The 15,153-nt window shown below is 53.9% G+C and overlaps 1 protein-coding gene across 3 annotated transcripts in view; it reads left to right on the forward strand.

Annotated features, from left to right (window-relative positions):
* Positions 1-15,153, forward strand: part of NOS1 (nitric oxide synthase 1) — a 156,226-nt gene that overhangs the window by 129,037 nt on the left and 12,036 nt on the right. For all 3 annotated transcript variants that reach the window (XM_059677244.1, XM_059677246.1, XM_059677247.1), the window contains 5 exons: positions 797-935; positions 1,470-1,548; positions 7,699-7,892; positions 9,503-9,672; positions 14,904-15,114. In XM_059677244.1, the coding sequence (XP_059533227.1) occupies positions 797-935; positions 1,470-1,548; positions 7,699-7,892; positions 9,503-9,672; positions 14,904-15,114 (793 nt within the window). The remainder of the gene's footprint in view (positions 1-796; positions 936-1,469; positions 1,549-7,698; positions 7,893-9,502; positions 9,673-14,903; positions 15,115-15,153) is intronic.

A 15,153-nucleotide genomic window follows, 5' to 3' on the forward strand; every position in this document is an offset into this window, starting at 1 on the left:
AGAGAGGTGTCCTCATCACCTCATGCCAGGATCCCTGGGGTCAACATGACTTATTTTAGAGATGTTAACCATGATCACTCGATGAAGGCACATTCCTTTTCATGGCCAAATATTCCATTCTATGGATATACCGTATTTCGTTTATCCATTCATCAGTTGATGGGCATTGGAATCATCTAAAAATCAACACGAGCCCAAAAATTGGTGAAAAGCTATCCTTGAGAACCTTTGGAGTTATCCGTGGCTTTTATCTCTAAAAATAATTCTGAACAGTAATTCTTAGGATCACTAGAGTTAGAGAACTTATAAACTTAGCAAATGAAAAATAAATGTATGTGCAGGTATACAGACATTCAATATATTCTGCCTTTAATGTAACTTTTTAAAATCTGTAGAGGAAGATGGATAGGAAATTCTAACGTGTTTCCTTTATTGTTTAATAATAGACCTCTACACATGTTGGTTTTATAAATAAGTACATAGAGTTACATACAAGATAGATGTGAGGTCCTAAAGACAATAGTAAATGTGATATGTCCAGCACATCAAAGGCACTCAAAAAATATAGATGGATTAGTAGATGGATGGATGGACCAACAGACTGGTGGGTGGATGGGTGCCTGTGTGGATGGGTGGAAGTTGGAGGGGTTGATAGATGGAGGGGTTGAGGGATGGGTGGGTAGGTGGGTAGATGGATGGATGGTTGGATGGTGGGATACATGCCATGACTCAGAGCTCTTGGAGAGGAGTTCTTCCTGGCTGACGGAGGCCACTGAAAGCCCTGTGTGTGCCACAGACAGCCTGTGACGTGTTCTGCGTGGGAGATGATGTCAACATTGAGAAGGCGAACAACTCCCTCATCAGCAATGACCGCAGCTGGAAGAGGAACAAGTTCCGCCTCACCTATGTGGCCGAAGCTCCAGAGCTCACACAAGGTACCTCTTGCCAGGCTCCGTGGCCGGGGGGGGGGGGGGGGGGGGGGGGCGCTCAGGTCGGTGGGGCAAAGGAGAGTCTGGAGCTGTCACATGGGAGAGGTGCTGAGAGGAAGTGGGCGTCCTCGCTTAGGCCCTTCCGTTCAGTCCTCCCAATGCAGACACGGCTGCTGCCCCGCGCTCAGTGGAACATGCACATGGACATCGCTCTCTCCCGGAGGATGGGGTGTTACCCCGAACCCTCCTCTTTTCAATCAGTCCAACCAGACTTGCTCTGTGTCCTGCATTTCCGCAACCACCCCACCCACCCCACCCACAGCCGCCTGACCTCTTCCTCCTTTTCCCTTCGCTTCACTCCCGAGCAGCGGTCGGCCACTGATGGCCCGCCAACCACTGGTGGTCCGTGAGGTCCGAAGGTTTAGCGACCGCTGCTCCAGAGGACAGTGGGAGTGTGAGTAGAGGGTCAGTAGAAGCTGAAGATGTTCTACTGACACCTGTTTAACCCATTTCAGGAGGACTTTGATTTTCTCCCCGCAGGTCTATCCAACGTGCACAAGAAGCGGGTCTCAGCCGCTCGTCTTCTCAGCCGTCAGAACCTTCAGAGCCCTAAATCCAGGTGGGAACCTTATTCACCCAGGTACCACCCGCTGCTCCAGAAGCCCCCGCAGGGAGGCGGGAGTCCCCGCTGACTCCACACACCGGTTTCCCGTCACCATCCCGAGTGCCATGGAGACCCCGTTGCTGCTTTGTAGCATGTTGGTTTCCTGCTTTTCCTTTCCAAGCTCCCACCTGGAGGGACAGGAGAAGGAGGTGGTGGTGATCACTGTGGAAAGAGAACAGCTCTATGAAAAGTTTGCCATGTAGACCTCTCCCTTGCAGAACTGCTAATTGTGCCATAGCACCTCAGTCAAAATCACTTAGTCCAGGCATCGTCCCCTGGAGGGTAAGGCTTCTCTAGAGTCCTGCTTACAGGCTGTTAGAATGACGGGGGGCTCATTACTGCACAAAACAGCCACTGTCTGTTTGAAGTCCTGAGTGTTAGGAATCACCTGACTGTAGCTTAGGACAAAGCATCTCTCCCTAGCACTTCATGTTGATCCCAGTGACACCCTCCGGGGACACCTACGAAAATGTTTGCTTCTTCCAGATGAAACACCTGCAAGGAGTCAAGACCTTGGCCAATCTCTCCTGGGCCCTGATTCCTTCCAATTGCTCTTCCTAAGACCTGGTTTCCCACGCCTTTCGCTTTAGTAGAAGGACACGCTCTGTCCTGCTGGAAGTGTCATTGCAGACCTGGTCACAGTGCAGTGCAGGTCCTGTGACCGCTGCCAAGTGCGCCGAGGCTATTGTTACCATCCCTGATGGGAACAGGACACCCGAGGCCCCGAGGTTGCAGGCCCCGTTCTAGCAGCCATGCTGAGCTCCCGCATAAGCTTAGGGATTTGCTGCTCTTAGCTATCAGGTCTTCACCTTTTAATCCTCACCCGGGGGTATGTTTTTATTGATTTTTAGGGGGTGGGGGGGAGAAAAACATCAATGCGAGAGACAAACATCAATCAGTTGCCTTGACCGGGAATCAAACCCACAACCTTTTGGTGTACAGGCCTATGCTCCAACCAACGGAGCCACCTGGCCAGGGCGACTTAGCTTTCCGATCTTTTCAGAATGATCCGTCCAGGTCTGTCCATCCCTCCACTCCCGTAAGTAAACTTCTTAGCACCCGTGAATATCTTTGCATTGATCCCCATCGGCTGGCATCCTTTTCACTTTGCAGTTATAGCACATGAAGATCTTTTTAAACCTCGATTCTTTGCGTGCGTGGCGTAGGACAAAGAGTGGCCTCCTGAGCTGGACAGCCCCGGGTGGTGACCCCAGCTCTGCCATGCAGCAGCTGTGTGACCTTGGGCAAGGCCTTCGGGTCCTCGGAGCCCCTGTCCCCTTATCTCAGATGACAGTGAGGACGACAAGGATAGCTGACATTTATCTAGCACTTTGTGCTCCACGCACCATTCTGATCCGTTCTCTGCAGGATCTCCCATAATTCTGACCAGCTCAGGAAGGAGATACCATCGTCATCCACATTTTAAATAGGAGAAATGACCATTAGAAATGCAAGTGACTTTTTCAAGGTCACACAGACTTGGTTTCCCTAACTCCAAGGTCAAGACACTGAATGCCTATCCGTATGGCCTCCACCGCATTGCAAGGCTGCTGTATTATAGACACGTACGCAGAGCAACCGTTATATCCTCCTTTCCCATGGCTAGTCGGCATCCATCCCAGCCTCATGCACCTGCAGAGTTAGTACGCCTGCTTTCTTACGTGGTCTTTAAGACTTTGACCAACAGGATGGAATCTCAGGCCTCTCAGATCTTCAGACATTAAAGAAATAGATTGGGAAATTGGTCCTTCTGAATAGCTAGTTAAATGCAATATGCACAACGTCACAACCTCTGATCTAGAGGAGGACCCTGCATTTGAAATACTGCACATCTTACTTCCCCTTTCTGTCCTGTGCAAAGGTGTGACTTAAGCAGCATTATAAGAGAAGAGACTTAAGAACCTACTAGAAAAGACCAGATCATAAAAATCACTCCCTATACCATAGCACCCAACAAGCAAGGTAATTGGCAAATGTTCTGATGCGAAGTTGGACCGAAGTCCCAGAACAGCCCCCCTCCCACCTCTGCCAAGGGCAGCTGACTCCGTGCCGAGGGGCTGCTCCAGGAGCACTTCGACAAGGTCGGGAGCGGGGCGGCAGCGTGGATTCGCACCAAGGATCAGATTGTGTCCAGGGTTTCTCTCTTTAAAAGCATGTTCTGTGTCACTACCTGTTTGGGGGCTTACTACGAGTTCCAGCTTTATAAGGTTTTTGAAGGGTTAATTGAGTGAAAAAGCATGACTCTCTCCTGCTTTTCCCTGCCCACGGCCCAAGTCGGGCAGTTGGACCCAGGAGACCATAAGCAAGCTATCAGCAGCGACCCCACTGGAGACCCTTAATTGCAAGCAAAGTGCTTAAGAGGAAGTAAACAGCCTTTCAAGGGTGGTCCTTGCAAATCTAAAGAGAAAAGTGATCGCAGTTACTGCCTGGCCAGAACATACATTTTCTAATGTCTGAGCACCCATTAGCAAAGAGTGCAGGAGAGTGTATACGGGAGCACTAAGGGGTGGGGTGTGCCTGGAGTCCTGGAGCAGGAGGAGGAGGGAAACGCAGGCCGGGCTGAGCCAGGCCGGCAAGAGCGGCGGAGGGACCTGGCAGAAGAGAACTGAGGTACACAAGGGCCTGAGCACTCGGTGGCCTTAGAGACTGGCGGGACCATACAAAGGAGAGGTCTTGATGGTTGAAATTTTATTTTTCCTATAACTGCTTTTTTAAAATGTGTTTTTATTGATTTTAGAGAGAGAGGAAGGGAGAGGGATAGAGAAGTAGAAACATCGATGGGAAAGATACATTGATTGGCTGCCTCCTGCACACCCCCTGCTGAGGATCGAGCCCACAACCCCCGGCATGTGCCCTGACCAGGAATCGAACCAGTGACCTCTTGGTTCAAGGGTCAACGCTCAGATGGCTGGGCTCTTGATTTCCATGTCCCCTCGGATACATTGCCTCTCTCCAGCCTTCACCATAGCAACAGAAAACATCAACATTTGGCTGAAGCCAAAACTCCAGTCTCCTCACCTCCTCTCACACTGCACATCCGGGTCCCAGGTGCCACCTTGAGCCAAGCCATGGCTCAAGGTCTGAGTGGCTGCAGTAGGCACCTACCCTGTCTCTTTGTTTCTTGGCTTTTCCCTCAAAGATCCAATCTCCAAACGGCAGCCAGAGGAATCTTTTCCAAATGCACATTGACACCTACCCCTCCACAGCTGCACACCCACTGAACGTACAAAACCTCTGGTCTATTGGTGGTAGCAGGTCGTGACCTCCGCCCAGCTCCCTGACCTCCTCCTCCACGCAGCCTGTCTCCATCACTCTCCAAATGCTCCAGCCTCCTTTCCCTTCCTCGGCCACACCACACTATTTCCTATCTCAGGGCCTTGGCACGTGCTGCTCCTCCTCTCAGAAACACTCTCCCCCTACATCTTTGCGTGTCTACCCCTTCTCATTGTTCAGGTCTCTGCTCAGATGTCAAATTTCCAGAGAGGCCTCCCTGACCACTTTTATCTGGTGGCCTCAGCCCACTGCCCCCAACCCATCACCACCCACCATCCACATCAGCAACTCCATCTGAGATCTTTTTAAGTCACCTCCCAATGAAGTCAGGGTACTTTGTGCTAGCTCCAGGGAGGGAATTAGCCGTGTCTGCCACTGTCTCCCCAGTGCCTAGTACAGTGCCTGACACTCAGTATAAACTTGTGGAATGAACCTATTTTAACTCAAACTGCTCTTGACAGACAGTGTTTACCCTTTTCTTGAAAAATTGAACAGTAGTTTTTGTTTTGTTTTTTCTCATTTAATGCTGGGCATTAGCAGACTATTGTTTTATCTGGGAACCTGGCATTGAACCACTGCCAAGCACATGAACGCGGGTGTGTGTGTGTGTCTGTGCGTGTGTGTTATGCTTCTGTACGTGGATATAAATACAGCACAGGCAGGGGCTACTCTGGGGGAGGAGGTGAAGGCCCAAATGGCTGCTACCTCCCCAGTACTTCCCTTCTTTCTCCCCTAATACTTTTCAATGGTCCATAGGTGCCCCAACGTGTGTGTGTGTGTGTGTGTGTGTGTGTGTGTGTGTGTGTGTGTGTGTTTAAGAAGGCCTAGAAAATACTACACTTAGAAACCTCCAACCGGACTGAGATTGAAGACATTCGGTCTCCAGGCTAGTGTTGCCCACCAGGGTCAGCTTCCTGCGAAGCTTCAAGGCCCAGCCCATCAAGGTGCCCTGGGACCATGCGGACACTCTGTGCTGGGGTTGTCAGCAAGCCCAGCCCGGTCAGAGCCTTGGCCGGCTGGCCGGCCTCCTAGCTCCCCTGCCAGCTCCACCCCCATCCTGCCCCTTATCTGCCTGGCCACCTTCTGCTACGTTCAAGAGGACTTGGGGCCAGTGGCTGTGAACGTGAGCCAGCTCAGCAAGTTCGTGTCCTCTGCATTTGTATTTTGTCCCAGCCAAAGGAACAGAGGCAAATACACTTCTGAAAGAAATCGTGATGATCTGGGAGAACGTGGAATTGATTCTCAGGCCTTTCCAAGGGTTCCTGTGGGTCTCAGGAGGCTCCCAAATTAGCAGCCCCACAGCGCCACCTGCTGGCCGTCAGCCTCTGCTAAGTCCCTCCCTGGAGCTAGCAGTGGGTAATGTCCTGGCTCTGGGAACCAAGATGGGTGTGAGCTCAAAGCAGAATCAATTGTGCGTAAAATCAGTGCCCCAGAGAAGGCAAAATCTGCCCAGGGGTGGGGAAAGGGACCCAGACCCTCACACCGCCATTCACAATTTCAGTCGCCAAGGTCCCCTCTTCAAAAAAATACTTGACACCCCAAAAAGCAAGTGTGCCAGCACAGCTATTTTTAATAATGGTGGCTATTTGCAGCACAAAAGGGCTCTGGTTCTGCCAAAAGCTCCTTTAAATAGCAAGCCCCATTGGTTTACTCAAGTGATGATTATTCAAGGGAGAAGGGAAACTTCCTGTTGAATGCCAAGTTCTCTATCAACTGAAAACCAGTTGTCAAAGAAGAGGGAGCAGAGCGGAAATGCGACCATAACCCGAGGTGTACGAGGGATTTGATGGACCAGCGTGTGATCAATCCCCAGGCTTTCAAATATTGTGGAAAACGTAGTGTCTGTGCTAAAACTTGACACCAACCAGAATAACCAAAGTCTGAGAAGTCTTTCCTGAGGCCCCCATCCCCCTGATACAGGCCTCCCTGCACCTACAAGAATCCACGAGAAGGGGTGCCCAGCAGGTGGGAACAAGGTTCTCTCTGGGCTTCTCCTTAGATCTCTCCATTTTTATAGCATCGGGTGGGTATATGTTAACAACAACCCAAGCTTCAGGCCATGTCCTTTTCACTTTTCCATGACAATGTGAGGACGTGCAGTTGCAAAAGGTGTGAAGTTTAGGATTCTGGGGGGACACCACTGCCTTCGCTCCAGGTGTCGAGAGGACCTCCATTGCGACTGAGCCAAAACTTGTCCTGGCAGCTGGGAGACTGAGGGCCCTTCAACCAACAAAATATTTCTTGAGCACCTACTGTGTGCCATGCACTGTCCTCGGTGCCAGGAATAGAGCCCTGAACAAAACAGACACACCAACCCCTGTCCTCTAGAGTTTACGGTGCTGTGGGGGCCAGAGGATGGGCAGGGGGACAGACCACAGACTGGATAACCAAGTAAATGCTACTGTGGGTAAGGGGATGGCCACTGCGATGGAGAAGAGAAAAGCTGGGGCAGGAGATGGTAAAACAAAGCGATCTGAGCCCTGGGAGCGCCAAGGTCCCGAGTTTGGGGAGATGAGAAGGAACCAGCCAAGGAGACTGAGCGAGGGCAGCCAGAGGGGGGGCCAGGACCCGCGAGAAGGAAGACAGAGGGGCTGTGCCCTGTGCTGTGCCCTGACCAGCATGGGCACTAGAACTGGCTGTTGGATTCGCGAGCTCCCAGGTGACCCTGCTTAACGCTGGAGTGTGGAAACGAGGGGGACAGGAGTCTGGCTGGCCTGGACCCCGAGGAGCATGGAAGGAGGGAAACTGCAGCCACGGGACCCCCAAAGGAGCAAAGAAAGGGGGCAGTGGCTGGTGATGCCTTAGCTCATTGTCCCCGGTCCTTCCCTCCAGCCGGTCAACCATCTTCGTGCGTCTCCACACCAATGGGCATCAGGAGCTGCAGTACCAGCCTGGGGACCACCTGGGCGTCTTCCCTGGCAACCAGGAGGACCTGGTGAATGCCCTGATCGAGCGGCTGGAGGACGCGCCCCCTATCAACCAGCTGGTGAAAGTGGAGCTGCTGGAAGAGCGGAGCACGGCTCTGGGTAAGGACGGCCACGCGGGCACCCCCCCCCCACTCCTAGGCCCTCCCCTTCTCAGGGAGTCCCAGAGGCAGTGGGCGTCCGGGGAAGAGAAGACCCCCTCTTGGCCCCCATCACCAACCCACGTAGGAGGGTGGGTCTCTGTTGCCTCCAGCTTATGAGACGGAACGCTCACTCCCCATTTCTCTTGGCTGAACAGCCTTGGCCCCGCTGGCTGCTCTATTGTCTGTGATGCCAGGACACCGATGGGGAGACTGGTTGGAGCTGGGCACCCCCTGCTTCCTTTTGTGTCACCACCGCCCCCGTGCCCACAGAGTAAACGGCAGCTGGAATCTGACCCTGCCTCCTCTGAGGGTCCAAAGGCGCTGTATGCAGCCCCACGCCCACTAGGCATGAGGCCGCGTATCAGACCTCATTGTTCACGCCCCCACCTGCTTCCTCAGCCATTCTTGACGTTGCTCCCACGGAAGAGCTTGCAAAGGCAGAGGAGTCAGTGCGTCACCTCAGTAGGTGCAGGTGAGCGCAGGGCTCAGGACGAGGCGCAGCAGTGGCCTTGCGGGCCAGGCCGCCGGTAATACAGTGGCGTATCGCCCCTACAGAGGAGCTCGGGGTACGGTCAGGGCAGCACGTGAGCACAGCATGTAGGCACAGCCCTGTTGCAGATCCCCTAGGACAGTGGCCGGCAAACTCATTAGTCCACAGAGCCAAATGTCAACAGGACGACGATTGAAATTTCTTTTGAGAGCTAAATTCTTTCAACGTAAACTATCTAGGTAGGTACATTGTTATTAACTTAATTAGGGGACTCCTAAGGCTTAGGAAGAGCCACACTCAAGGGGCCAAAGAGCCACATGTGGCTCTCGAGCCGCAGTTTGCCGACCGCGGCCCTGGGAGGGCACCACGTGGAGAGACACACCTCGGAATCAGTCCCAGGCAGCCGGTGTTAGTGTTGGAACTGCGCCTGTTTCTCTTGGGCTGAGTCCCTGCTGAAGGAGAGGCTTGTGTTTGGGGGTTATAGTGAATGAAACGTACACAGAAGCAATACAGTGTGATAGTTACAAGACAGACCGCTGACTTCACACTTACGAGCTGTGTGACCCTGGGCAAATTCCTTAACCTCTCTGGGCTCCCATTGATCTCAGCTGCAAAAGGGAGAGAATAATAGCACGTGCCGCCTAGGATGGTGGTGAGTCTGGGAGATGAGAAGGATTCTGGGAGTTCATATAAAGTGCTGAGCCCAGGACTTGCCACATAGAATATACTAGGTCAGTGTTAAGCACGTTCGCCATTGTAAACACTGGTTCCCGCTCAGAGGAGGGAGAGGCCGATCCCGCCAGGGGGCAGGCATGACTCGCGCTCAGTTGGTGGCTCGCCGCGTGGAATGCCTGGGGACTGTCTCATGCTACTTGAACACTTGCTTTTTAATTTTTGGACTAGTTTGCCTACAATGGATTTGGGATACGCTCCTCGCACATGGGGTGTAGAGGTGGGATACGGAAGGTGGAGAGGCGAGGGGTTGCTGGGCTCAGCCAGCCCCATCCTGACGGGGGGACCCAAGCCCTCAGAGCTCCCGCTCTCCTGCCCACCCGCCCCGACCACCACTGCCTCCACAGGAGTCATCCGCAACTGGACGGATGAGCGCCGCCTCCCGCCCTGCACCATCTTCCAGGCCTTCAAGTACTACCTGGACATCACCACGCCGCCCACGCCCCTGCAGCTGCAGCAGTTCGCCTCCCTGGCCACCAGCGAGAAAGAGAAGCAGCAGCTGCTGGTCCTCAGCAAGGTGGGTCCTGGCGCCCTGCAACCCCAGGGCTCGCCTTCCACCTGCTCGGCCTGGCCGAGTTGTCTGGTATTACAGCACACGTCCAGCAGATGGCAGTCTTGAGCAGACATTGCCGTTTTCTAGTTCCCAGAAAGTCCATCAGGGTGAGTCCAGACCAGTGGTTCTCAACCTGTGGGTCGCGACCCCTTTGGGGGTCGAACGACCCTTTCACAGGGGTCGCCTAAGACCATCGGAAAACACATATATAATTACATATTGTTTTGTGATTCATCACGATGCTTTCATTATGTTCAATTTCTAACAATGAAAATACATCCTGCATATCAGATATTTACATGACGATTCATAACAGTAGCGACATTACAGTTAGGAAGTAGCAATGAAAATAATTTCATGGTTGGGGGTCCCCACAACATGAGGAGCTGTATTAAAGGGTCGTGGCATTAGGAAGGTTGAGAACCGCTGGTCCAGACCATCTCGCCTGGCTCTGAGCCCTGATAGGACACGAGTGACCTCATTGAATCTCAAAGTTCTTGGACCACAGTGGAAACTTCTTAGCCGGTGCTTAGAAGAAAAAGAAATGGGGAACCTCACAGTGCCCTGTCTCACAGCGAAGCCTCTGCCGGTGCAGAGCAGCTGTCCGTAAAGGTTCAAGGTAAAGGAGGGCTCTGGTGGAAAGGTGAAGCCAGCGAACACAGCTGCTCCCGCTCTTGCTTAGAAACCGAGGGCCCGTCTGCTCCAGCTGCTGCCGAGCCTTGCGCAGTAGGAATCTCACCCAGTGGGGCTCTTCCCTGGCACGCAAGCCACCAGCAAAGGTGGTTTAGCTTTCTTCTGCTGCCAGAGAGGGGATTGGATGGTGGTCCGCAAGGCAGGGGCCATGCAAGGCGTGCATGTGACTTAGAGACAGATGTGTAAACCGAGAAGAAACGCCTCTGGGGGAGTGGAAACCGATGGGAGAGGTGGAACAGAAGGGCATCCTTTTCCTCATACGTTTGCAGAATTATTTAACTTTTTAAACTGTCCGTGTATAAGTTTGATTAAAATTTTTAAGTTAATGGGAAGTGTGACTAGTAAGAGGAACCAGAACTTGCTCTGCTTCCACGGGATTTAAAAAATATTTTTTTAAATATATTTTTATTAATTTCAGAGCAGAAGGGGGAGGGAGAGAGAAAGAGAGAAACATCAATGGTGAGAGAGAATCATTGATCGGCTGCCTCCTGCACGCCCCACCCTGGGGATCGAGCCCAAAACCTGGGAATCGAACTGTGACCTCCTGGTTCATAGGTTGATGTTCAACCCCTAGCCACGCCGGCCAGGCAATAGGATTATTTAAAGTAGAATTGGATGTAACTGTATTTTTATTTCTTTCCAAAGAGCATAAACTACAAGATTGAGTGAACAAGGATTTTTATTAGGGGAAAGACCTAGGTGAGAGAAAATGGGAAGGGAGTCAGATAAGTCGGGGAGAACCATGAGACGTCAAAACAAGTCTGACCCCAAGTGAAGGGGAGGGGAGGAGGTGGAACGGACGGGTCCCGGGTCGCACAGGCATTCTCAGGCAAGGCCAGCACAGGTGATCGTGTTGGTGTCGGGTGGATGTCACTCAGAGAGCAGCTGCTGGGGCTCTCGGCCAGTTGGGCTCCTGCAGCTGAAGGTCACTGAAGGTCTGGGAGGCACATCCTCAGCGATGCCGCACCCTGTCACTAACCCAAGGGTCGTCTCTAGAGACTTGGGAAAAGGTGTTCTTGTCCAATGCACTGTCATGGCCTTTCCCCTCCTCAAACCTGAGCCTCCCAAACCCAAAAAGGACTGCCCGGGGCAGCTTCTGAGATGTAGGAAGAATCTCTCCGGAGCCCCAGGAGACCCCTCGGTTCCCTAGTCACACCTGGGCTTTACTGTCAACATGCCCCGAGCACGGCCCCCCGCCCCCTGACCTGTCCTTTGGGGACTGTCATTTACCGTCTGAGCACGCTCTCTGCAGAGGCACCTGCACCCTTGCAAACCCACAGATTGCACGTTGGCATTCTGTACCTGGGAGTCATGACTCCCTCCACGGTGCCGCTCTTTTGACCTTCACATACTGCAGGCCAGTGTGAAGGTCAGGAGCCCAGATTCTGGGGCCGGGCTGCCTCGGGTACGGCTCCCCGCATTTTCTCCGGAAAGGGGGCCAGGTAGTAAATGATTGAGGCTCCCGGTCCTTTCCGTCTCTGGCAACCACTCGGCTCTGCTATTGTAGTACAACAGCCTAGACCCGTGGTCGGCAAACTGAGTGTGGCTCTTCCACAAAATACCGACTTCTGCGCGTGGGCCACGAAGCTTCAATCGCACTGTACGTGCGCGCCCGCACGTGGTATTTTGTGGAAGAGCCACACTCAAGGGGCCAAAGAGCCGCATGTGGCTCGTGAGCCGCAGTTTGCCGACCACGGGCCTAGATAATACGTCAGTGAGTGGGTGTGACTGGGTTCCAATCTCACTTTATTAATGGATTTTGAACTTGAAATTTGATTTTTATATCATATTTTAGGTCATAAAATAGTATTCTATTTTGAATATTATATCACACTTGAGGCCCGGTGCATGAGATTCGTGCACTTGGGGAGGGAGATCCCTCAACCCAGCCTGGCCCTCTGGCAGTCCGGGAGCCCTTGGGGGAGCGGGTCTAAGCTGTCAGTCGGACATCCTTAGCGCTGCCACAGGGGCGCCCGCCACTGCCACTGTGCTCGCCAGCCGTGAGGCTGGCTTCTGGCTGAGCAGCACTCCCCCTGTGGGAGCTCACTGGCCACCAAGGGGCAGCTCCTGCATTGAGCGTCTGCCCCCTGGTGGTGAGTGTGTGTCATAGCGACCAGTCCTTCTGCCATTTGGTTGATTTGCATATTAGTTTTTTATTACATAGGACTAGAGGCCCGGTGAACAAAAATTTGTGCACTCAGGGGGGAGGGGGTGTCCCTCAGCCCGGCCTGTGCCCTCTCGCAGTCTGGCACCCCTCGGGAAATAACGACCTGCTGGCTTAGGCCTGCTCCCGGGTGGCAGAGGGCAGGCCCAATTCCTAGGTGCAGCCCCTGGTCGGGCTCAGAGCAGGGCCGATTGGAGAGTTGGGGCGCCTTCCCCTGTCATGCACAGAGCAGGGCAGATTGGGAGGTTGTGATGCCACCCTCAGTCACGCTCAGGGTAGGGCCGATTGGGAGGGTTGGGGCACCACCCCCTGTCACACTCAAGGCAGGGTCTATGGGGAGGTTGTGGTGCCACCCCCTGTCACGCACAGAGCAGGCCCATCAGGAGGGGTTGGGGCTCCATACCCTGTCATGCACAGAGCAGAGCCAATCAGGGGCTTGGGGCGCTGCCCCCTGTCACACACAGAGCAGGGCCCATCACGGGGGTTGGGGCTCCGTACCCTGTCACGCACAGAGCAGGGTCAATCAGGGGGTTGGGGATCTCCCCCCTGTCATGCACAGAGCAGGGCCGATCAGGGGGTTGGGGAGCTCCCCCCTGTCACTCACAGAGTAGGGCCGATAGGGGAGTTGGGGCACCGCCCCCTGTCACACTCAGGGCAGGGTGGATCAGGGGGTTGGGGCGCTGCCCTCTATCACCCACAGAGCAGGGCTGATCAGGGGGTTGGGGGGCCGCCACTGTCACACTCAGGGCAGGGCCGATGGGGAGGTTATAGCTCTACCCCATCACACACAGAGCAGGGCCCGTGGGGGGGTGGGGGGTTGGGGCACCACCCTCTATCACCCACAGAGCAGGGCCGATCAGGTGGTTGGGGTGCCGCCACTGTCACACTCAGGGCAGGGCTGATGGGGAGGTTATGGCTCTACCCCGTCACACACAGAGCAGGGCCCGTGGGGAGGGGGGGTGTTGGGGCGCCACACCCTGTCACACACAGAGCAGGGCCAATCAGGGGTTGAGGTGCCGCACCCTGTCACATACAGAGCCACAGGACGATCAGGGGGTTGTGGAGCTCCCCCCTATCAGGCACTGAGCAAGGCGGATCAGGGGGTTGGGGCGCTGCCCTCTATCACCCACAGAGCAGGGCCGATCAGGGGTTGAGGCGCCGCCACTCTCACACTCAGGGCAGGGCCGATGGGGAGGTTATGGCTCTACCCCGTAACACACAGAGCAGGGCCCGTGGGGGGGGGGGGGTTGGGGCGCCACACCCTGTCACACATAGAGCAGGACCGATCAGGGGGTTTGGGCGCTGCCCCCTGTCATGCTGATCCCAGTGCTGGGAGGCATACTACCATTTTACTATATAGGATAGAGGCCTGGTGCATGGGTGGGGCTGGCTGGTTTGCCCTGAAGGGTGTCCTGGATCAGGGTGGGGGTCCCCACTGGGGTGCCTGGCCAGCCTGGGTGAGGGGATGATGGCTGTTTGCAGCTGGTCACACACCCTTCAGGGTGGGGGTCCCCACTGGGGTGCCTGGCCAGTCTGAGTGAGGGGATGAGGGCTGAAGCTCCCAACTGCTCCTTTTTTTCTTTTCATTTTTTATTCTGGGCCAGCTTTAGCTCTGGCTCCAGCTCTGAGGCCTCTGCTGCTGAAAGAAGGTATCTGGTTTGTTTGGGTTCTATAATCGAAACAATGTATAACTCCAGCTCTGAGATCCTGGCTCGCTGAAAGCAGGTTTCTGGGGTTTTGTTTAGCTTCTATATTTGTTACAATGTTTCTTAAACTGCAAGCTCAGAGGCTGGCAAGGCAGGCGGGGAACGTTGGCTTCCTCCATCACTGAAGCAAGCAAGCCTCATGTTAGTTTCAAGCTGCCTAACTGCTGGCCGCCATCTTGGCTGGCAGTTAATTTGCATATCGCCCTGATTAGCCAATGGGAAGGGTAGCGGTCGTACACCAATTACCATGTTTCTCTTTTATTAGATAGGATTCTTAGGTCATAACAGATGTTTCCCTCAAACCATTTAAACAGACAAAACAAGGGATTAGCCAGATTTGGTTCGCAGGCTGAAGTTTGCCACCCCCGACCTAGATTCAAAACCCAGAATCACCACCTCGTCAGCCATGGCACCTCTATGTCCCTTAGTTTCCTCATCTGTAAAATGGGTTTAACAATCATACCTATTTCATCAGGTCCGAGCGAGAGTGAAAACCTGACACAGAGTATTGAAACGTGAAGTGTTAGCTATTATTATTTTTATTTGCCTTTCTCCCTGGCCCCTGGAGCCCCCGTGGAAGTCTGTACCTGGAGCTGAGTGCGAGTTCTCCTCTGCCCCTCTCCTTGGCGCAGGGCTTGCAGGAGTATGAGGAATGGAAATGGAGCAAGAACCCCACCATCGTGGAGGTGCTGGAGGAGTTCCAGTCCATCCAGATGCCCGCCACCCTGCTCCTGACCCAGCTGTCCCTCCTGCAGCCTCGTTACTACTCCATCAGCTCCTCCCCGGACATGTACCCCGAGGAGGTGCACCTCACCGTGGCCATCGTCTCCTACCGCACTGGAGGTGGGCAGAGGTGCTGGGGGAGCCTCCGGGTCTGCGTTC

This window comes from Myotis daubentonii, chromosome 19 (genome assembly GCF_963259705.1).
Source record: "Myotis daubentonii chromosome 19, mMyoDau2.1, whole genome shotgun sequence".
In the NCBI taxonomy this organism is placed as follows: Eukaryota; Metazoa; Chordata; class Mammalia; order Chiroptera; family Vespertilionidae; genus Myotis; species Myotis daubentonii.